At 44.9% G+C, this 23695-nt stretch overlaps 2 protein-coding genes across 10 annotated transcripts in view; one reads left to right on the top strand and one right to left on the bottom strand.

Annotated features, from left to right (window-relative positions):
* Positions 1-1810, bottom strand: part of LOC119970525 (ATP-dependent Clp protease ATP-binding subunit clpX-like, mitochondrial) — a 92155-nt gene extending 90345 nt beyond the window's left edge. For all 5 annotated transcript variants that reach the window (XM_038805293.1, XM_038805297.1, XM_038805294.1 and 2 more), the window contains exon 1: positions 1696-1810. In XM_038805293.1, coding sequence (XP_038661221.1) covers positions 1696-1732 — 37 coding nt within the window. In that variant the 5' untranslated portion in view covers positions 1733-1810. The remainder of the gene's footprint in view (positions 1-1695) is intronic.
* Positions 1811-7544: 5734 nt separating this feature from the next.
* Positions 7545-23695, top strand: part of polr3g (polymerase (RNA) III (DNA directed) polypeptide G) — a 40946-nt gene continuing 24795 nt past the window's right edge. For 2 of the 5 annotated variants that reach the window (XM_038805290.1, XM_038805287.1), the window contains exons 1-3: positions 7658-7796; positions 8085-8229; positions 10327-10456. In XM_038805290.1, coding sequence (XP_038661218.1) covers positions 8113-8229; positions 10327-10456 — 247 coding nt within the window. In that variant the 5' untranslated portion in view covers positions 7658-7796; positions 8085-8112. The other 3 variants (XM_038805292.1, XM_038805288.1, XM_038805291.1) reach the window with 3 other exon arrangements.

Here is a 23695-nt window from a genome sequence, read left to right as displayed (position 1 = left end):
GTTACCATTGTAACTGAACTGGACCAGCCATATAAATACTGTGACTACAAGAGCAGGTCAGAGGCTTGGAATTCTGCAGCGAATAACTCACCCCATGATGCTCCAAAGCCTGCTCACCATCTACAAGGCACAAGTCAGAAGTGTGATGGAATGCTCTCCACTTTCCTGGATGAGTCCAGCTTTAAAAACATTCAAGAAGCTTGACACCATGCAGGGCAAAGCAGCCCGCTTGATTAGCACTTCATCCATCACCTTCAACATTCACTCCATCAGGGCAGCACGGTGGCACAGTGGTTAGCATTGCTGCCTATGGCGCTGAGGACCCGGGTTCGAATCCTGGCCCTGGGTCACTGTCCATGTGGAGTTTGCACATTCTCCCCGTGTCTGTGTGGGTTTCACCCCAACCCAAAGGTGTGCAGGATAGGTAGATTGGCCAAGCTAAACTGCCCCTTAATTGGAAAAAATAATTGGGTACTCTAAATTTATTTTAAAAAAACATTCACTCCATCCATCACGAACGAAAAGTGCAGCAGTGTCTACCATCTTACAAGATGCACTGCAGCAACTCACCAAGGCTCCTTCAACAGGACCTTCCAAACCCACAAACGCGACTACCTAGAAGGACAAGAGCAGCAGATACATGGAAACAACACCACCTGCAAGTTCCCTTCCTAATGACACACCACCCTGACTTGGAACTATATCATTGTTCCTTCACTGCCGTTGGGTCAAAATCCTGGTACTGTCAGTGTACCTACACCACAAGGACTGCAGAGGTTCAAAAAGGTGACTCACCACCTCCTCCTCAAGGATTGGCAATAAATGCTGACCTAGCCAGTGATGGCCACATCCCATGAAATAATATATATATTTTTAAAAACTGATGTCTCAAAGTGCTTTACAGCTAATGAAGTATATCTGAAGTGCAGTCACTATTGTAATGTTGATGACTCAACAGCCAATTTGAGTACAGCAATCTTCAACAGACAGCAATGGAACAAACACCAGATAATCTGTGATATGATGTGGATTGAGGAATAATTATTGGCTGGGATACGGAAGATAATTCCCCTGCTTTTCTTCAGAATAGTGCCACGGGTGTAGATGATGTTACATTTTATTTCAAAAGCCTAAGGAATAAAGGATAGATTAATTCTGAAAGTATTTAAAAATGATTTGTCTAGTCGTGAATTTCACTGAATTCGTAAAATTATAAATGTATATCAGGCAAACCCAAATTACAGAAAATCAAGGAGGCTGGAAATGGGACAGGTGAAACTCCAATTGATTTCCAAATGAGGAAGGGTTAAGGAAGTTACAGAAGGTTTCCTAACCTTATCTATCATAGTCCGGGACCATCAAAATTTGAAAGAAAGAAAAAAAGTTAGGGCTAATGACCTCCTTCTGTACTGTAACCATTCTCTGATTCTAGTGCTGAGGATGTTTTCATGCTACATAAATGATTGTGGCCTTACATCCACCCTTACATCTCCTGGAATACTCCCTCGTTCATTGTCAATACCAGCGATGAAGGGTAACAGGGATTGTTTACATTCCAACAACCATAAAGTATGAAATATCAGCTCTGCATGCAGCTTATCAATCAGTATCAATAATATCACTTTGCTCTATTCCGCTAAATTAAAACGCACATGTCCGAAAGAAAAAAGGAATTTGAATTGAATTCTAAACTACCTTTGGCTCCAACTGCAATGATTCCAAACATCATCATCTGCTGCCAGATTCTTGCTACCTTTGATGTTGTGACGGAGCTGTCAAAGCCATGGGCTTATCCATCGACAGCAGGGAAGAAAAGAAAGACGCAACGGAAATTGAGTATAAAATGCGTTTTCACTGGCGTGGGTTCAACGTAAACAAACGAATATCCCCCATCCTATGGCACATGTTGCGTCAGCTCATTGAAAAACACACATCTATAACATGATCACAGATACAAATGTTTAAAATGCGCAACTCCCTCCCAAAGTAGGAATACATACCCAAGTCCTGAGACCGAATCGTGCATTCTTTCTTACGGAATTTTGTTCTGCTTGATTCCTTTTAATTTCAAGTTGAAATATGATAATACAATGATTAGATGAGCTGTTTGACTGCCCCAACCGGCTCCTGTTCTTAATGTGACTGCTTCTGAGCACAAATGAATATCAGGCTAATCTGAAAGTGTCAAATACTGTTCGTAAAGTTTAATAAGGACAGTGTTAGCATTGTTAGAATTAAACATGTAGATTGAAAAGTTAATTAAGCAATTTGTGCATCCATTCGCAATGATTAAATATGCTTGAAAGGGCTTTATTTGTTTCCACTCACAATCACGAATTCAATATGAAGTTTAAATTTAACGACAATAGTCCCAGATGACCAACCATAGGCTGTTTTCCCCTTTGCGAGGGAGAGCTGACTGGTGGTGATTTAACCTCAGGATCATCACTCCTCAGACAAGGGGCAAGGTAAAGAAGGTGGAGCTTTCATGAATAACCTCAGCCCTACAGAAATAGAACCCATGCTGTTTTTTTTTGGTTTATTTAGAGTACCCAATTCTTTTTTTTCCTAGTTAAGGGGCATACTAGCCTGGCCAATTCACCCACCCAGCACATTTTTTGGGTTGTGGGGTGAGACCCACAGACACGGTCAGTGCAAACTCCACATGGATAGTAACCTGGAGCTAGGATTGACCTGGGTCTTCGGTGCCGTGAGGCAGTAATGCTAACCACTGCACCATCATGCTGCCCTTAACCTATGTTGTTGGCCTCGCTCTATGTCACAAACCAGCTGTCCAGCCAACTGAGCTAAACCAGCCCCATAACATATAGAAAATGTATGCTCCACTCCATATGTAATGCAATACTTTTCAGAGGGTGTACAGTAATTATTGATAACTGTGAGTGTTCATACCTCTATGCATTAAAAAAGGTCTATGGGTGTTCAGTGTCTGATGTCTAAAGGTCAGCTTGTCCTTAATTGCTGCAACCATGATGTTCAGGCTGATTGATTTCCCAATGTCAGTGTCACTCTTGTGTCAGTGTCACTCTTGTCACGTAGGCCATCAGATAGTCAGACATTTTCGAAAATGTGGCACATCCACTTTGTAATTTTCATCTTGAATATTTTTCTCTCTCGACTACGTTTTAACGACCAACTGGTAATGGGGTATTTGAACCAATATTGCCTTTGCTCCCTGTGGGATTGATTTACAATAGAATGGTTTTTATTTACAAGTTAATTTATTGCATGTTTAATCCTGCAGGGGCAGTGTAAAACTCAGAAACACTGATTGGCTTTTAAAAAATCTGTTTGTATCCTTGCAATTTAAACATTTTTTTTGGAAGGTGCACAAAACTAGCAATTCTAAGTTTATTGTTTATTCCTGATTGCTCGAAGACAGCAAAGACATTTCCTTTGAACAGTTGCAGATCCCAGCTTGTTGATAGGGCAGTCAATTTACTTAGAATGCATTTTCAATAAATATAATATAATTTATCCTGTTATTAAAATTCTTAATGTCCAAATTAAAGTATTTACATTATTCTAAAACAAATTATGACACTGAGCCCATAACGATATATTAGATCTGATGACCAAAAGCTTGATCAAAAAGGTAGATTTAAAGGAATGTCTTAAAGGAGGTGGAAAGGCACCATGCTGGAGGGAAGGCATTCTGGAGCTTAGGGCTCAGGCAATGAAAGTAGAGCCACCAATTCACCAACCTTGATACCAGGTTGACTGAAGAAAGAGAAACCGATAATGCTAGAAATTCAGATGAAAACCTTGATCTAAAACCAGAGGTTGATTCTGGATCAGGATTACTGGTTTGTTGACCTGAGCCAACAACAGCGTAGCTAAAAATCGGAGCACCCGAGGACAGTTTCTCGGGTTAAACTATTGTTGCTGTTCAGGACATGAAGAGACGTAGAAGAGCAACCTGATTGATTGATAAGCTGCTCTCTGCAAAACTCAGTATGTGTCCAAGGGAGACCAAAGTAAAATACTTAATGTCACATTGTTCTTGGTTTCGGACAATGCTCGGCACAACATCGAGGGCTGAAGGACCTGTTCTGTGCTGTACTGTTTTATTGGATAATTCTATTGGATAATGCTGGAGCAATTAAAATCTGGAATGGTCAAGTAGCCACAATTAAAGAAGTACCGATATCTTGGAATGAAGGGATTTGAAAACAAGGATAACAATTGTAAAATCAAGGCTTTGCTTGACCTGGAGCTACTGTAGGTCATCAAACTAAGGGGACTAGGTGAATGGGACTTAGAAACATCGAAACTAGGGACAGGAATAGGCCATTTGGCCCTTCGAGCCTGCTTCACCATTCAATATGATCAGGGTTGATTCTCTATCTCAAACTTGCTTTTTTTCCCATATCCATACACCTTGATGCCATTAAAATCTAGAAAATATCTATCTCGTTCTTGAATATATTCAGTGACTTGGTTAGACATTTAGACAGTCAGCAGAGTTTTTGGTGACCTCAGGTTTTTCAGGTAGAGAAATGACCAACATTGTGCCATGAGGCATGATGGTAAAAGAGTCTGACAGACTTGTGTGTGAAAAGGTGCAGCATAGCATATCAGAAGGTATTACAAGAAATAAGTGAAATCAAAATCAACATAAATAAAATGAAGGAAAATAGTTGGTGGGATAATATTTGGAACGACAGAACAGATATACAACTTTAGGCATGGGTACGAATTATATTGCATTAATTAATGATAGCCATGCTTATTATTTTATTGTATCAAACTTTTACAATGTTCATGTTGAAGCGCTGGAAAGTTAAAGTGGAGAGGAAATTAGAGATGGAGTCGTTTTTGCGAAAACGGGAATGATTGTTGGGAAAATTATATGCCCGTTAATGATTTTATATATTGAATATCTGCCCAATGAAATTAAATGAAAATCGCTTATTGTCACAAGTAGGCTTCAAATGAAGTTACTGTGAAAAGCCCCTTGTCGCCACATTCTGGCGCCTGTTCGGGGAGGCTGGTACGGGAATTGAACTCACGCTGCTGGCCTGCAGTGGCCTGCTTTAAAAGCCAGCTATTTAGCCCTGTGCTAAACCAGCCCCTGGGAAGAGCTGGCTCAGTTTTTTTGTGATCCACTTCTCTCAATACAATGGATCAAAAGGGAAGAGATGCTGAGTCAGAGAAATGGCTAATATTGTGCTGTGAGGCATGATGATAAAAAAGGCTAACAGACTTGAGTGTGAAAAGCTGCAGCTAACCAAAATGAGTTTCATGAGAAAAGGAAGAACAACAGCTTGTACATCTGGACTCTTCATTGATAAAAACTTTCTGCTGAAACAGCTAAAAGAAAACCCTTCAAGGGCAACTAATGTCTCTGTGGCAAAGGATTGTTTATAAGAAATAACTAAAATCTTATAAAAATAAGTTTCTGAGATTTCAACAGTGATAACCCCATGGATCAACATTCACAAAGAGACCTGAGTTTGGAATTCAGAGAAGAATAACAAACCCTCCAGAGTGGGCCTGGCCAGTTTCGTTGTTGAGTAGTATTTTGAATTCAAGTTGTGACTCTTGAAACTTATGTAACTGTTCAAATAAGTGCATAACTAAAGGAAATGAGAGCAGGTCCAGGTCGATTAGCAGTGAGGACAGTGAAACATTTTACAACAAGGCTAGCTGAGCAGTCAAGTTTCAGGGAAAAAAAGAGGCAAATTAATTTACTCTTTTGCGAGGCATAAAAAGGAAGGAAACGCCACCAGACAGATGGAATATATACCACTGAGTTTAAGGAGTTTCTGTCCTATAATTTGACACTCACGAAAAGTTAACAAGTCTGCTTGGATTTAGCAGTGATTGGCTACATTTGTCCACAGCAAAACACAAACACGTTTTCAAATAAGTCAATTGATATCTTCAGTGACATGTACATGCCATCATATCATGTGGGGAATTTGGTTATCCCAAAAATATTTCTGGGAAGAGAGACAAGGATAACAGCGAAATGAAGTACAGGTGTCAACGACTAAAAAATGTGAAAGGATTCATAAAGGTTTTGTTGGGAGGTCGTGATTTGTAGGTGAATTTGATGCCTTCTTCAGTTCACCAACATGCCAAAATCCATGGAGGCAATGAATTACCTTGAGCAGAAGTGTTGCTGTCTCTCTTAAGCACCAGACAAAAATGTAGTCTTATTAATTTGCCGCTTCCCTGACCTCTCACACATGCAGTGGCATGGTGCCAGTCTAATTTCTCAAGCCTCTGTGCTAATGCTATCTTGTTGACAGCCAACACTTATTATGCAGATTTCAGAAAGAAACTGTATCCTAGATACCTGCTGACCAGAGGTTATGCAGCAAAAAACTTACACAAGCTCCCAACATTTTAGTATGCCTGCTGTATATAATATCAAACTCCAGATGACAAATTTTGTTTTATCATTCTTGGGATATGCGCATCACCCCTGAGAAGGTGGTGAGCCACTTTCTTGAATGGCTGCAGTCCATGTGGTTCAGGTTGCAAAGCAATCTTATTAAAAAATGCTCCAAAATAACTTGCAACCTCTTATTTTTACATTGGGATTCACACCGAAGAACAGGGGATACAACGAGCAGCTCAGCACTATAGCTGTGCTGTTAACTAAACTACATCAAGGAAAAATGTCTTTTATTCATTTGATGTGGGCATTGCTGGTTGGGCCAGCACTTATTGTCAAATCCTAAGAGCCCTTGAATTTAGTGCTTGCTTCGGCCATTTCAGAGGACATTTGCAGACCTGGAGTCACATGTAGGCCACACCAGGCAAGGATGGCAGTTTTCATTCCCTATAGAGTATTATAATAATAATCTTTCTCGTCACAAGTAGGCTTACATTAACACTGCAATGAAGTCACTGTGAAATTCCCCTAATTGCCACATTAGTGAACCAGATGGGGGTTTTACGCCAATGGTCATGATTAGGCGTTTAATTTCAGATTTTTATTGAATTCAAATTTCTCCATCTGCTGTTGTGGGATTCAAACTCTAATGCCTAGAGCATTACCCTGGATTACTCAGTGACAATACCACGAGGTCACCGCTTCCCCCATTGTTATGGAACTTTTTGACTTATCCATTTGTTCCCCATTACTGGAGATCGTCAGGCAAATCATACTTATTTGCAGCAATACTCAAATGTATTCTTCACAATGGTCCTTTTCTGGAATTCATTTTTTTTTAAAGGCACAAAGAACTGGGGTGCTTATTATTATCGAACTGAGATAGATCTGGTTTTAGAAAAAAAAGTTTCCATATGTTGAACATTACTACTGAACCTAACGAAGAACTGCTGCCCTCAATTCCCTAACAGAATCCAGAAAAAAACATTCCTAACTTACAAGATGCAAATTCCAAATTGCACATTTAAATGTGTATGCAGTCAGTATGTGTCAATTTAGCCTGACAGCGCTGTTTTCGTAATGTGTCATGTATAATCCATCCCGTGGTTTTATTTTTTATTGACTCTTCCTGCGTAGGAATACTGCTTGCATTATTTCAGTGACAGTGGAGTTCTTTAAAGAAAAACGCTGTTTAACGATGAAGTGGTGTTTGCCACATTGCATGGGACGTGGCTCGGCCGGAGGTGGTGCATGCGTGGTTGAACAGTTCCGGTAGCTGGGTGAGTCTGCGTGGGGTGAGCACATGTGAATGTGTGTGAGGGAGAGAGAGTGTGAGAGTTGGAAAATACCTGTCAGATAACCATTTTAAATGGAAACACACAATCGGCGGCAGCGCCCTGTCATTGTTGCGCCACTCATTCCATTCTAGGTATAGACTCCAGCGCGTAGAAGCAATTAAGCAACCGGCTCTGAAATCTCCAGTTTTACTCGGGGAAATCATTGAAAACATATTAAAACACGGGTTGACCAAGAGTGCACTTAGAACTTAACATAATTATTTCAACGAAGTAGCAAAGTGCACTTCTGATTGAGGCGTGGCTACTGGGGTGTTTCAGATCCCGCAGCAAGTGCTTCTGATGCAGTGTCCCTCCAGATTGAGAGGGAGCTGGCTCACTTTGTAACTGCACCTTTTTCTGTTCGGTTCTGTTTTATACAGTTGGCCTCGTGCAAGGTTTACAGTCGCGATGGCTGGAGGTCGCGGCCGAGGCAGAGGACAATTCAATTTTAATATCGAAGCTATCGGCTTTTCCCGAGGCGAGGTTTTACCTGAGACTGGATGTCAACCTCTCCCTTTATTTCCGGTAAGTGTGAGCAGTGTTGTTTTTTAAAGGGGCAATGTCAACCATAAGAAACACGCTGGCAATCTGCGGCTGTCTCTTTCTGGACACAATCTTTACAGGGAGAACGTGAACGTGTCCTTAATGCTTAGGACTAGCCCTTCAAACTTCTTGGCTCTAATAAAACAGATGTTGAGTGCAACCGGTCGAGTTGCGTTGTGACAAAAAATGGAGCGTTTGAAACTTTTTTTGTTGGGAGTCATGGAGGGTAGATTTCATCAGACAGAATCAAGCAGCGTGTTAAACAGGCGGCCCATCCTCTGACCACATGTTCCACGCAGCCGGGAATGTTGCATTTTACTGCCACTGTCTCTTTAAATCAGTGTTCACTAGAACATATCTTATAAGACTCTGACATGTTTTTAAATAAGATGGTGAACTATCACCATGATGTCATTTAATTTATTACAGCGATGTAATAAAGACTGGGATTAAAATGGTTAAAAAAAACACGTTGCAAAAGTTCACATTGCAGTAGAGAAATTAGATGCGTTATCTTTCGCTTGGCCATTGGGTGGTGCTGCAGTTGAGTTTTCATTGCAAACTCAAAAAGACTCCTGTCATGCAACCTCTTCGATGCTTAGAATTAGCAATGCGACTGCTTCGCAATTTATTGCCAAGAATGTTTACACCAATTAAAATTCATGCTTGTTCAAAAACATAGCAAACATGAACCTTGACGAAGTCACTCGTCCATGCCCTGTTATTATTATTGGCAACTGTTTTAATATGAAAATAATGCATTGCCTATATTGTTGTGTCATCTTTATTCCCTCAAGTACAATCATCCCTCATGCACGATACAATACAATTTAACGGCAGCAGGAAAATGGGGCTATAGGGCTGAATGCTACACTAAGCTATCGGGGAGATATGGCAATCCTTAATGTATTTTTTGGCTATTCTTGATTTGCATGTTCACTTGTGATCGTCCTGTACCTGTCTCATTTAAAAAAAAATTCCAATTAAGGGGTAATTTAGAGTGGCCAATCAATTTACCCTGCAGATCTTGGGGTTGTGGGGATGAGACCAACACAGACAAGGGGGCCAGATGGAATCCGGGTCCTTGGCATTGTGAGGCAGCAGTGCTCGCCACTGTGCAGCCCTTCCATGTTTCAAATATGTGATTTTTTTTCTCCCCCAAGGAATACACTCAGAATATGTGAAAGAATAGGAAATAAAAACAGATGCAAATAAAAAAGGGGTAGGTCATACAGCCCCTTGAGTATACTGTGCTCTTCAGTAAAATTATGGCTGATCATCACATTTCGCACCAGTTTCCCGGCTGTTCACTCTGACCACTCTACTGAGGGAAATGAGTCCTTCATATCCATTCTACCTACATCCTTGTAATTTTATACAACCCAAATAAATTTCCCCTTCACTGTCTCTTCCAAAGAAAACAACTGCAATCTATCCAAACTTTCCTCAGCTAATGTTCTCCAATCCTGGCAACTTCCTTATACATTCCTCTGTACCCTGTATGGATGTAGTTTTACCATTTGGTGACAGTGGTATATGGAGGATGCCACAAAGCAGAATGTTATTCTTGGCAACAGGTTTACTATAAATTGCAGGTTTTGCTATATACCGCATTCAATCTGATTGTAAATTTAACAATGCCAAAGCCTGACTTATAAAGTACCCTGTCGTAGCGCATTACGGCACTAATCAAGCTGTGCCTAGTGGGTGGTACATATTTGAGACCCATGTCTTAACTGCAGTGAGGGGGTGGAGCCAGGGGAATGCTTGTTATTGGGTGACTCAAACATCTAATGAACTCTTCAATAATAGATGGGAAAGCCCAAGATCTTTCTTTGTTATGGTAGGTTTGCGGATGGTGGAGAAAATATATGCTGGAAAACTAAAATTATTTTTACCCTCCATACCAAAGGATAGCTTTTTCAATGACAAATGTTGGAATTCTATGTTGGAAGGAATGGAATGCAATTTGGTATATTGAAAATGTATGTTTGGATCAGGTATGTGCCTATCTGGTTCCAGCTATATTATTGCATGATGTTCTTGTGCTCTATTATAACCTACATTACCAATCTGTAGCCCACAGAATTTAAGCCTGTCCCCTTGAATACAGGGGAAGATGTAAACTACATTCTGGCCTTGAAGCAGGAGCTAAGAGGAGCCAGCAAGAAACTGCCTTACTACATTGAAAGTGTCATTGTAAAGAAAGGTAAGGAATAGTGTGCTCCGTATACATGTAAGAACGGTTTCCATAGACACAGCTGCAGAGGGAACTTGGAATTGGCAAGAAATTGCTTTGAATTTACAGCACAGACAAAGGCCTGAATTTACAGCACAGAAAAAGGCCTTCTGGTTCAACCGATAAATACCAGTGAGTATGGGCCACACGACAATTTCTAGTTTCTTGTTTTATTTTGATTTGTCAGAGTCTTAGAATTTATGTATTGCTTTGGGGCATCTGTTTAGAGAGAATTTTTGAGGGACTTGACTTCCCCACCTTAAAACATCCATGTTCCTCCACTGTCACTGGGTCAAAATCGTGGAACACCCTCTCCAACAGCACTGTGGGTGTACCTACACCTCATGGACTGCAGCAGTTCAAGAAGGCAGCTCACCACAGTTTAGAAGGATGAGGCGGGATCTTATTGAAACTTGCAGGATACTGCGAGGCCTGGATAGAGTGGATGTGGAGAGGATGTTTCTTTCCACTTGTAGGAAAAGCGAGAACCAGAGGACACAATCTCAGACTGAAGGGACGATCCTTTAAAACAGAGATGAGGAATTTCTTCAGACAGAGGGTGGTGAATCTGTGGAACTCTTTGCTGCAGAAGGCTGTGGAGGCCAAATCACTGAGTGTCTTTAAGACAGAGGTAGATAGATTCTTGATTAATAAGGGGATCAGGGGTTATGGGGAGAAAGCAGGAGAATGGGGATGAGAAAATATCAGCCATGATTGAAATGCGAACAGACTCGATAGGCCGAGTGGCCTAATTCTGCTCCTATATCTTATAGTCTTGTGGTCTTACCACCACCTTGTTGAGCGCAATTAGGGATGGGCAAAACATGCTGGTCCAACCAGCAAAGAAAGGTAAGGAATAGTGTGCTCCATATACATGTAAGAACGGTTTCCAGAGATACAGCTGCAGAGGGAACTTGGAATTGGCAAGAAATTGCATTGAATTTACAGCACAGAAAAAGGCCTTTTGGTTTAACCGATAAATACCAGTGAGTATGGGCCATATGACAATTTTTAGTTTCTTTTTTTTTTGATTTGTCAGAGTCTTAGAATTTTTGTATTGCTTTGGGACATCCTATGAATGAAAAACTTGGCCCACAGTATGGGAATCCCTGCAGCTGTTTTTGAGAAGGAGTAAGAGGAGGAATAGGACCTGAGGAAGGCAACACAAATGAACATACAAAAGGCACCAGGATATGGACTTATCGCCACTCTTTAAGTAGAAATGTGTAGAAAAATAGGCTATGTTCAAATCTCAACTGAATGCTTATTCTATTGATAATTCACCTGCAAGCAGAATCATGATCAAATTTGTATTATTTAAATTCAACATTACGATCTTGTTGATCTTAATCGTTTGAGTCCTTAAAATATATGTTAAAGGGCAGCACGGTGGCTCAGTGGTTAACATTGCTGCCTACGGCGCTGGGGACCCAGGTTCGAATCTTGGCCCTGGGTCACTGTCCGTGTGGAGTTTCCACGTTCTCGTATATGTGGGTTTCACCTCCACAACCCAAAGATGTGAAAGTTAGGTGGTTTGGCCACGATAAATTGCCCCTTAATTGGAAAAAATAATTGTGTACTCTAAATTTATTTTAAAAAAAAGATAAGTTGAAAAAGTATTTTGCCCTTTTGATATTTCAACATTGTTAACTGCCTTGTTAAGTGTTCTTCCAAGAACTCCATTTGGGGCAAATAAGGAGCAGCTCCTCTCACGAGGGCTATTAATAATGAGGGCACAGCAGGTAGCACGGTGGCAAAGTGGTTAGCATTGCTGCCTCACGGGTCTCGGGTTCGATCGCGTCTCTAGTTCACTGTCGTGTGGAATTTGCACATTCTCCCCGTGTTTGCATGGGTTTCGCCCCACAACCCAAAGATGTGCAGGGTAGGTCAATTGGCCACGCTAAATTGCCCCTTAATTGGAAAAAATGAATTGGGTACTCTAAATTTAAAAAAAAAGAAAATAACAATGAGGGCATGTGAGAGGAGCAGCAGGGCCATTAACAATGAGGGAGTCTGTGGTGGCCATGGAGTTAGTTGTCGCACATAAGGTGGCTCCTGCCTGAGGTTGGATTCTTTGGCCCTTTTTGCCCGTTTTGGAGGGCTGTTGCAGGTAGAAAAAGTGGGATATCAAGACTACGATATTCTTCAGTGGGTAATGTCGAAGAGTTATCAAATAATGAGTTTAACGAATAAGGCGGCATGGTGGCACAGTGGTTAGTACTGCTGCCTCACAGCACCAGGGTCCGGGATCAATTCCAGTCTCGGGTAACTATGTGTGGGGTTTGCATGGGCTTCCTCCGGTGTCCTCCCACTGTCCAAAGAAGTGCAGGTTAGGTGAATTGGCCACACTAAATTGCCCCTTAGTGTCCATAATGTTACTGGGTTGCGGGGATAGGATGCAGGCATGGGCTTGGGTAGGATGCTCTTTCCAAGGGCTGGTGCAGACTCGATGGTCTAAATGGCCTCCTTCTATGATTCAGACCAGGAGGGCTCCTGTGGTGCAGCAGGGGGAAAGGTGGCAGAGGGACCTGTGATGTCATTGCCCGGACAATGGCCAACGGAGCAGTTGGTGAAATTCCTTGGGGCCAAGTTTAAGCAGCAAAGGAAGGCAAAGATGGAAGAGACGGTGACTGACCATGAGGATTGTATTGCCTTGTTGGAGGCTGAAATGGTGATGGAGGAGGGTTAGAAAAAGTTGAGGGAGGAGATTGATGACCTGGAAAATTGTTCAAGGAGGCAGAACCTGAGGGTCGTGGGCTACCTGAAGAGATGAAGGGAACGCAGGGCATGAAGTATGGCTAAGATGTTTGTGAAGTTGGTGAGGTAGGGGTCATTGACCGTCCTCCTGAAGTAGATCGGGCACATGGGTCGCTGAGGAGGAAGCTGAAAGCGGGAGTGCTGCCGAGAGCAATTATCATGAGTCTGCACCGGTACTTGGATAAGGAGAGGATTCTGAAGTGGGAGAAGGAGACCTGTGAATGCATCTGGGAAGGCCGTAGGATCAGTATCTACCACGACCTGGAAGCGTAGCTGGCCAAGTAGCGGGCTGGGTTCAACAGGGTCAAGGTGGCCCTAGTCAGGAACAAGATACGGTTTGAGGTCCTGTACCTTATTCGTCTGTGAGTCACGCATGGGGGACAGGAGCATTACTTCATCATGGCAGAGGACCGTGGATTGGGGGACATTTGAGAACCGTGGATTTTAGTTGGATTCACCTACATAACGCACTGGAGGTGTACTCTGGGAGCAGGGGGGGGGGGGGGGGGGGGGGGGGTGAACGACTACATGTTTTCATGCTGGAATTTTATATTCGGTTTATTTTTACTACCCACTCTGTAGTTAATTTTGTAAATGTAGAGCTTTGCATCTTTTTTGCCTCCCCATGTTGGGGGCAATGTTTGTAATATAAAATGTGTGGGCTTGGTGGGCAATGGAGTGGTGTGGAGGGGCTTGGTATGACGTGAGGGCTGGGTGGGGCAAAGCAGGTGGAAGGGTGCTTTGACACAGAGGAAGTTGGTCTTTTGCCTTGGGTGGGGTCATCCTGTTAGGTGGGCTGATTAATGGAAATGAGTGGGGGGGGGGAAAGAGCTGATTGGGGGGGAGGGAGGGGGTTGGGTGTTCGGGCTGTGTTGGTCTTTGTTTGTGGCTTGGGTGGGTATGGTGGGGAAGTGGGTCATTTTGTTTCTTGCGTTTGGGATGGGGAGGGGTGAGTTATTAACATTGAAGGGATTGTTGGGGAGCAGTTGGCTTGGGGGGATGGCGGTGGCCATTTTGAGTGGCTCCAGGAAGTGGGTGGGACTTGAGCCCAGTGGGGTCCATTGAAACGTGGATATGGCTCATCAGGGTGTGTGTGGGGCTGAAGTGGGGGGGGGAGCCTTCTGATCAGATTGGAAAGTTAGGGGACTGAATGGGCCAATCAAGCAGTCCCGTGTTTTTGCCCACTTAAATCATTTGAAGGCAGATGTGGTGTTTATGCAAGAGACGAATCTGAGGGTTGTGGATCAGATGAGAATGAGGAAAGGGTGTTTCAATCAGGGTTAGATGTGAGGACAAGGGGGCTTGCAGTGTTGATTAGTAGGAAAGTGGCCTTTTCGACTGGCAGTATAGTGGGGGATCCAGGGTGTAGGTATGTAATGGTGAATGGGAGGTTGGAGGGTGTGCCTGTGGTGTTGGTGAACATCTTTGCCCCCAACTGGGATGATGTGGATTTTATGAAGAGGGTTCTGGGGAAGGTTCCGGACCTTGATATTTACAGGTTGAGGGGGTGGATTTTAATACTGTTTTTCATAGTATTTACAGTGCAGAAGGAGGCCATTCGGCCCATTGAGTCTGCTCCGGCTCTTGGAAAGAGCACCCTACCCAAGCCCACACCTCTACTCTATCCCCATAACCCAGTAATCCCATCCACTGAACACTTTTGGGCAGTTCCTGGATCGTCTGCCTCTCCCTCATGGTATGGGGGAGGACAGACAGGTAGCAACAGGGAGGGGGGTTTCTAACAGTTGCAGTGCCTCTTAGTCTGCAGAACAATAAGGAGATGGAGCAAAGCTGAAGAGCGGCAGGATCTGCATGATGCAGGTTCCCCACAGGGATGGATCGAAGATCAAACCGCCTTGTCATGCAGACAGTGGAAAATAGTAACCTACATTGATTACATTTTTACGATCTTCAGCCGTCACACCAACTGCCGATAAAATGTGTTTCTTGATCCTAGGCTGGATCAGTTATTCCCCAAGTCCTTGAAGGTGTCGGCGATGGTGAGGAAATTGTTGGGGTTTAGGAAACGGATGAGGGTGTGGACCCGTGGTCGTTTGGTCGACGATCGTGGTGTTGGATCATGCGCCGCACCTTGTGGACCTGTGTGTGAGGAAGGGGGTTTCCCAGCGGCTGCAGTGGAGGTTGGGTGTGGGGTTGTTGGCCGCAGGGGAGATTGGTGAAAAGATGGGGATGGCTATACGTACTTGCGTAATAAGAGCTCAATAAAAGTGAGGAAATGTCTGCTGCTGTGCTGTGGGAGGCACTGAAGGTGATTATAAAGGTGGGGGGTTTATTTCGTTCACGCACATAGGATAAGGTGGAACAGTTTTAAAAAATTCATTCTTGGGATGTGGGCGTCGCTGGCTGGGTCAGCATTTGTTTCCAATCCCTAATTACCCTTTGAACTGTGGCTTGCAATGGTCATTTCAATGAGGGGGCAGTTAAGAGTCAACCACATCGCTGTGTAGATCTGGAGACGCATGTAGGCCAGACCAGGTAGGACGACAGATTTCCTTCACTGAAGGACATTAGTGAACCAGATGGGTTGAAGAGGCAGAGATTGGTGGAGGCCATTTTGGCAGCGGATCAGAGGTATTCGGTAGCCCCTGAGGAGGGGTTGTTGAAGGTGAGGGAGAAACCCCAGATGGAGTTCGAACCTATGTCTACGGGAAAGGCAGGGACGCTGTATGAGCATGGGGGAAAGGCCAGCACATGGCTTGCACACCAGTTGAGGCGGCAGAAAGGAAGGTGGTTGAAGGATTCGGTGAGTAGGGTGGTCACTGAGTTAGGGTAGGTGAAAGTGGTATTTGAGGTGAAAGGGGTATTCTGGTCCAGACGGGTTCCAGCTGAATTCTATAAAAGATATGGTACAGAAATGGGGCCCCTTTTAGTGGAGATGTTTAACGGCTGGAGAGGAGGAGCTCCCACCCACATTGACACAGGCATCAATTTCACTTCTTTTGAAGAAGGATAAGCATCCAGAGGCATGTATATCATATCGTCCGATATCTTTGAATGTGAATGCGAAGCTATTGCCTAAGGTGCTTGCGATGCATATGAGGGTTGTCTGCTGGGGGTGATAGATGGGGACCAAATGGGGTTTGTGAAGGGGTGGCAGCTTTTGGCTGATATTAGGTGACTGTTAAATGTGATTATGATGCATTCGGGAATCAAGAAATGGAGGTGATAGTGTCTATGGTTGCGGAGAAGGTTTTAGACAGTGTTAAGTGGGAGTATTTGTTTGAGGTGCTGGGATGGTTTGGATTAGAACAAGATCAAAGAAAATTACAGCACAGGAACAGGCCCTTCGGCCCTCCCAGCCTGCGCAATCCAGATTCTTTATCTAAACCTGTCACCTATTTTCCAAGGATCTACTTCCCTCTGTTCCCCGCCCGTTCATATATCTGTCTAGATGCATCTTAAATGATGCTATCGTGCCCGCCTCTACCACCTCCGCTGGCAAAGCGTTCCAGGCACCCACCACCCTCTGCGTAAAAAATTTCCCACGCACATCTCCCTTAAACCTTCCCCCTCTCACCTTGAAATCGTGACCCCTTGTAATTGATACCCCCCACTCTTGGGAAAAAAACTTGTTGCTATCCACCCTGTCCATACCTCTCATAATTTTGTAGACCTCAATCAAGTCCCCCCTCAACCTCCGTCTTTCCAACAAAAACAAACCTAATCTACTCAACCTTTCTTCATAGCTAGCACCCTCCATACCAGGCAACATCCTGGTGAACCTCCTCTGCACCCTCTTTAAAGAATCCACACATTCTGGTAATGTGGCGACCAGAACTGCACACAATATTCCAAATGTGGCCTAACCAAAGTTGTATATAACTGTAACATGACCTGCCGACTCTTGTACTCTATACCCTGTCCAATGAAGGCAAGCATGCTGTATGCCTTCTTGACCACTCTATCAACCTGCGTTGCCACCTTCAGGGTACAATGGACCTGAACTCCCAGATCTCTCTGTACATCAATTTTTCCCAGGACTCTTCTATTGACCGTATAGTCTGCTCTTGAATTAGATCTTTCAAAATGCATCACCTCGTATTTGCCTGGATTGAACTCAATCTGCCATTTCTCTGCCCAATTCTCCAATCTATCTATATTTTGCTGTATTCTCTGACAGTCCTCCTCGCTATCTGCAACTCCAACAATCTTAGTATCATCTGCAAACTTGCTAATCAGACCACCTATACCTTCAGATCATTTATGTACATCACAAACAACAGTGGTCCAAGCACGGATCCCTGTGGAACACCACTAGTCACCTTTCTCCATTTTGAGACACTCCCTTCCACCACTACTCTCTGTCTCCTGTTGCCCAGCCAGTTCTTTATCCATCTAGCTAGTACACCCTGAACCCCATACAACATCACTTTTTCCATCAACCTGCCGTGGGAAACTTTATCAAACGCCTTACTTAAGTCCATGTATATGACATTTACAGCCCTTCCCTCATCAATTAACTTTGTCACTTCCTCAAAGAATTCTATTAGGTTTGTAAGACATGACCTTCCCTGCACAAAACCATGCTGCCTATCACTGATAAGTCTATTTTCTTCCAAATGTGAATAGATCCTATCCCTCAGTATCTTCTCCAACAGTTTGCCTACCACTGACGTCAAGCTCACAGGCCTATAATTCCCTGGATTATCCCTGCTGCCCTTCTTAAACAAAGGGACAACATTAGCAATTCGGCTGTCCTCCGGGACCTCACCCGTGCTGAAGGATGCTGCAAAGATATCTGTTAAAGCACCAGCTATTTCGTCCCTCGCTTCCCTCAGTAACCTGGGATAGATCCCATCTGGACCTGGGGACGTGTCCACCTTAATGCCTTTTAGCATACCTAAAACTTCCCCCTTCCTTATGCCGACTTGACCTAGAGTATTTAAGTATCAATCCCCAGCCTCAATATCCGTCATGTCCCTCTCCTTGGTGAATACCGATGCAAAGTACTCATTAAGAATCTCACCCATTTTCTCTGACTCCACGCATAACTTTCCTCCTTTGTCCTTGAGTGGGCCAATCCTTTCTCTAGTTACCCTCTTGCTCCTTATATACGAATAAAAGGCTTTGGGATTTTCCTTAACCCTGTTAGCCAAAGATATTTCATGACCCCTTTTAGCCCTCTTTATTGCGCTTTTGAGAGTTGTCCTACTTTCCCGATATTCCTCCAAAGCTTCATCAGTTTTAAGTCGTCTAGATCTTATGTATGCTTCCTTTTTAATCTTAGCTAGTCTCACAAATCCACCCATCCTCCATGGTTCCTAATTTTGCCATTTCTATCCCTCATTTTCACAGTGACATGTCTGTCCTGCACTCTAATCAACCTTTCTTTAAAAGCCTCCAATATATCAAATGTGGATTTACCCTTAAACAGCTGCTCCCAATCTATATTCCCTAGCTCCTGCCGAATTTTGTTATACTTGGCCTTTCCCCAATTCAGCACTCTTCCTTTAGGACCACTCTCGTCTTTGTCCATGAGTATACTAAAACTTACGGAATTGTGATCGCTATTCCCAAAGTAACCACCGACTGAAACTTCAACCACCTGGCTGGGATTATTCCCCAATACCAGGTCCAGTATGACCCCTTCCTGAGTTAGACTATTTACGTACTGCTCTTTAAAAAAAACTCTCCTGGATGCTCCTTACAAATTCTGCTCCATCTACGCCTCCAACACTACAAGAGTCCCATTCAATGTTGAGGAAGTTAAAATCTCCCATCACGACCACCCTATTGCTCCTACATTTTTCTATAATCTGTCTACATATTTGTACCTCTACTTCACGCTCGCTTTTGGGAGGCCTGCTGTAAAGTCCCAACAATGTTACTGCACCCTTCCTATTTCTTAGCTCTACCCATATTGCCTCAGTGTTCGAATCCTCCATCGTGCCCTCCTTAATCAGAGCTGTGATATCATCTCTAACCAGTAATGGAACTCCTCCACCCCTTTTACCTCCCTCTCCATCCCTCCTGAAGCATCTCTACCCTGAGATATTTATTTGCCAGTCTTGCCCTTCCCTCAACCAAGTCTCAGTAATACCAATAACATCATATTCCTAGGTACTAATCCAAGCCCTAAATTCATCTGCCTTACCTGCTACACTTCTCGCATTAAAACAAATGCACTTCAGACCATCTGTCCATTTGCGTTCATCATCTCTTCCCTGTCTACTCTTCCGCTTAGTCACATTGAGTTTATTATCTAGTACCTTACTGGCTTTAGTTGCTGCCTCTTTACTGTCCTCTAACTTCCTAATCTGGTTCCCATTAGGGCAGAGATTTGTGGCTTGGATTCGGTTGCTGTACAGGGCCCCCACAGCTAGTGTCCGCCTGAATAATATTGGTTTGGAGTATTTTGGTCTGCACTGTCGATGTCTGTTTCTTTTTGAGCTGGTGATCGAGCCTTTGGCAATGGCACTTTGGGCTTCAGACGGGTGGAGGGGTATTGACAGGGTTGGAGCACCAGGTCTTCCTGTATACGAATAACCTGTTGTACGTCACAGATCAGGTGGAGAGATTGAATAGGATCATGGGAATATTGGTGAAGTTTGGGGTCATTCTCAGGGTATAAGCTCAATGTCGGAAATAGCGAGGTGTTCTGGGCATTGCTCGGATGCAGGGGAGGGGCTTGGAGAAGTTGCTGTTTTGGCTATTCAAGTCGAGTTTTCGATATTTGGGTATATGTGTGGCGCATAGTTCGGCCCAATTGCATCAATTGAATTTGGCAAAATTGGTGGATGGGGTGAATGAGGATTTTAAGAGGTGGGATGTTCTTCCACTTTTGCTGGCTGGGAGTGTCCAGACAGTACAGACAGCCTTGCCAGAGTTTGTTTATTTTCCAGAATCTCCTGGTTTTTCTGCCCTTTGGAAGGATGAATGGATTAGGAGGGTCTTTTTGGTGAGGAAAAGGCAGAGAGGGGGGTTGGCGCCACTGAGCTTGCTGTTATTACTGGGTGGCGAATGTTGAAAAAGTCAGGAAGTGGGCAGTGGAGGAGAGATCGGTGTGGGGGCAGATGGAGGCGGCCTCTTGTAGAGGGACAAGCTTGAGGGCACTGTTACTGGTGCCTCTTCCATTCTCGCCAGCTAGGGACTCCATGAGCATGGCGGTCGTTTCATTGCTGAGTGTGGAATCAGTGCAGACAAAATTTTAAGATGGAGGGTATATTATTGTGGGCACCGATCTGTGACAATCATATATTTATCCCGGCGGGGCGGGATTCTACGTTTAGGGTGTGGGAGCGGGTGGGGATAGGGTGTTCTGGCGAACTGGTCGTGGATTTGCAGAGTTGGAGGAGGAGTTCCAGTTGCAGAGAGATAATGGGTTTCGGGACTTGCAAATAAGGGATTTTGTGAGAAAGGAGTTCAGAGTAATCGCCCATATGGGCCTCCGCAGTCCCTCCCCCCCCCCCCCCCCCCCCCCCCTCCCCGCCGCAAGTTGTCAGCGTCCAGTAGGTCCTCGAATAGTGATTGTTGTGGCACCCGTGGGTATGTTTTTGTTTCGCTACGTGAGAAATTTTAAATTTGCATGTATCTTAACTCGTTTCCCCTGGTCAGTTGGAACTTCTCTGTCAGTTCCTCCAGTGTTGTCAGTTTGTTGTCTGTGCAGAAGTCACTAACTGTTGGTGTGGACCCCCCTACCCCCTGTCCTGTCCCCACCTTTTGTAGGTGGCGCCATTTTGGCTGGCGTGAACCTGTGGTTGTTGCAGATGGGGGCCTTGATGGACATTTTGGTTAGCTGGAGTGCTGTCTGAGCTGGCTCCATGACCAGAGTGCGGCTATCACCACTGGGCTCGTTGAGTACTTAGTCAGTGGGGATCAGAGCACTGCAGTGGCCAGGGCTCGGAAGGACGTCCCCGTTCAGGAACTCCCCTTCATTCTTACCCATTCAGTTTCTGGTTCCTTTATCCATCCCATTACTCTTTCCGTTGTTGCTGTCTAGTGGTAATATTGCGGGTTTGGAAGGGCCTGCCTCCCGCCCCCGCCCATGCATCTCGCTCTTTGCAGGACTTGTTTGGGGATCCTTGGGTTCTTCTTGATGACCATGAAACCATTGTCGATTGTCGTAAAAACCCATCTGGTTTCCTTTAGGGAAGGAAATCTGTAATCCTTACCTGGTCTGACCTACATGTGTGACTCCAGATTTGCAGCAATGTGGTTGACGCGTAATGTCCTCCAGAATGGGCAATAAATGCTGGCCCAGGCAGCCACACCCACATCCCATGAACGAATAAAAAATAAAAATGAGTTTGAGCCCCTGTACTCCAGGGTTTCCCTTTGTCCAGGGGCCAGCCAACATGACCACCTACATTGTGTACGCCATGTGGGTGAGACCCTGTGCTCCGAGGTTTCCCTTTGTTCAGGGATCCTCCAAAGTGGTGCCACTCTTTTCCAAGTCTCCACATGTGGCCTGTTGTGACCAGCCTAAAGCTCTTACCATCCTTGTTCCTACGTTTCTCCTATGATTCTTCACCCCCCCATTATTGTCCCCCCTCCCTACTCTCCTTCCCTCCCCCCTTTACCCCCCCTCACTGTCCCCCCCCCCATTGGTATGGTGTGTACTCACCCCCCATCCCTCCCGCCCCTTGTTGCCAGGCGCTCTCTCCTCTGAGGGAGATGCGTCGCAGGAATGACGGAGAAATTGACGGGGTAGGGGGCCTGCAATCGGCTTCTGGATGTTGACCAAGCGCACAGGGCGCTGAGGAGGAGGCAGCAAGCGGGCGAACTGCCAAGGGCGATGGTGGTGCGGTTGCACCGCTTTCTGGACAAAGAGAGGATCCTTCAATAGGTGAGGCAGACCAAGAAATGTTTCTGGGAAGGGAATGAACTGCGGGAGTGTCAGGACCTGGGGTGCAGAGCTGGCGAAGAGGAGAGCCATATTTAACTGGATTAATGCTGCACTCTTTGAAAAGGGGGTGAAGTTTGGGGTATTATACCCGGCCCACCACCAGCAGGGTGACGTGGTTAGCACTGCTAACTCAAGGCGCCGAGGACCCGGGTTCAATCCCAGGCCACTGACCCTGTGGAGTTTGCACATTCTTCCCATGTCTGCATAGGTCTCAATCCCACAGCCCAGTGGGGGAGGTGGATTGGCCACACTAAATTGCCCCCAGATTGGAAAAAAAAATTGGGTACTCTAAATTTAAAAAAATTATAGCAGGCCCGCCTGACTTTTCCAGAAACTAGAGCTTTATTTCGACACGCCAGAGGGCAATGGACCTTATGAGGGACAGGGAGGTGTGTGAGGACGTGGAACTTTGGAGGATTTTTGTGTGTTTTCTAAGGTGTTGGTGGGTTTTCCGGGACAAGTTCTAATGGGGGAGCAGTGATGGTGAATGTGCCTTTTGTTACTCCGGAAGAGGTGGTGGAAGGGTGGTTGGAGGCCTTGGGCAGGGCCAAACATGCTAGTTGGGCGGGCTAGTTAACAGGTTCCATCTCTCCATATTTTGAAGAGGGACAAGGACCTTGGGCAGAGTGGATCATACTGCCTGATGTCACTGTTAAATGTGCCTGATGTCACTGTTAAATGTGCCTGATGTCACTGTTAAATGTGGACGCAAGTTATTGGAAAGTTGTTGGCAGCCCAAATTGAGGACTGTGCGCCGGGGGTGACAGGAGAGGATCAAACTGGTTTTGTGAAAAGGAGGCAGTTGTCGATGAATGTGAGGAGGCTACGTAATCATGATGCCTTCGGAGGGGCCGGAGATGGAGTTGTGGTGGCGGTGGACACGAAGAGGTCATTTGATCGAGTGGCGCGGGCATATTTGTTGGAGGTGCTGGGGTGGTTTGGGTTCAGACAGGGGTTTGTGGATTGGGGCCGGCTGCTACATAAGGCACCGATTGCGAGTGTGTAGACGAACCGAGTGAGGTTTGGGGTACTTCGGGTTGCATCGTGGGGTGAGGCAGGGGTGACCGCTCTCCCCATTGATTTTTGCCTGAGCAATAGAGCCGCTGGCAATGGGGCTTGGGGCGTTGAGGGGCTGAAAAGAGATAGAGTGGGAGGTGCTGTTGAACACATCGGAGGCATCATGGAAAACGTGGGGGAATTTTATTTCGTAGATTTCATAGAATTTACAGTGCAGAACGAGGCCATTCGGTCCATCAAGTCTGCACCGGCTCTTGGAAAGAGCACATTACCCAACCCCACAAGTCCACCCTATCCCCATAACTCAGTAACCCCACCCAATACTAAGGGCAATTTTGGACACTAAAGGCAATTTAGCATGGCCAATCCACCTAATCTGCACATCTTTGGACTGTGGGAGGAAACCGGAGCACCCGGAGGAAACCCACGCACACACGAGGAGAACGTGCAGACTCCGCACAGAGTCTGCCGGCTTTTGGGATACAAATTGAATATGGGAAAGAGCGAGGTGTTCTTGATTGAGGGCAGGAAAGGTGACTAGGTGAGTTGCGTTTAGGGTGGCGGAGCGA

This window comes from Scyliorhinus canicula, chromosome 8, assembly GCF_902713615.1.
Source record: "Scyliorhinus canicula chromosome 8, sScyCan1.1, whole genome shotgun sequence".
NCBI lineage: Eukaryota > Metazoa > Chordata > Chondrichthyes > Carcharhiniformes > Scyliorhinidae > Scyliorhinus > Scyliorhinus canicula.
The sequence above is the reverse complement of the archived record's forward strand: the minus strand, read 5'-3'. Positions and strand labels throughout refer to the sequence as shown.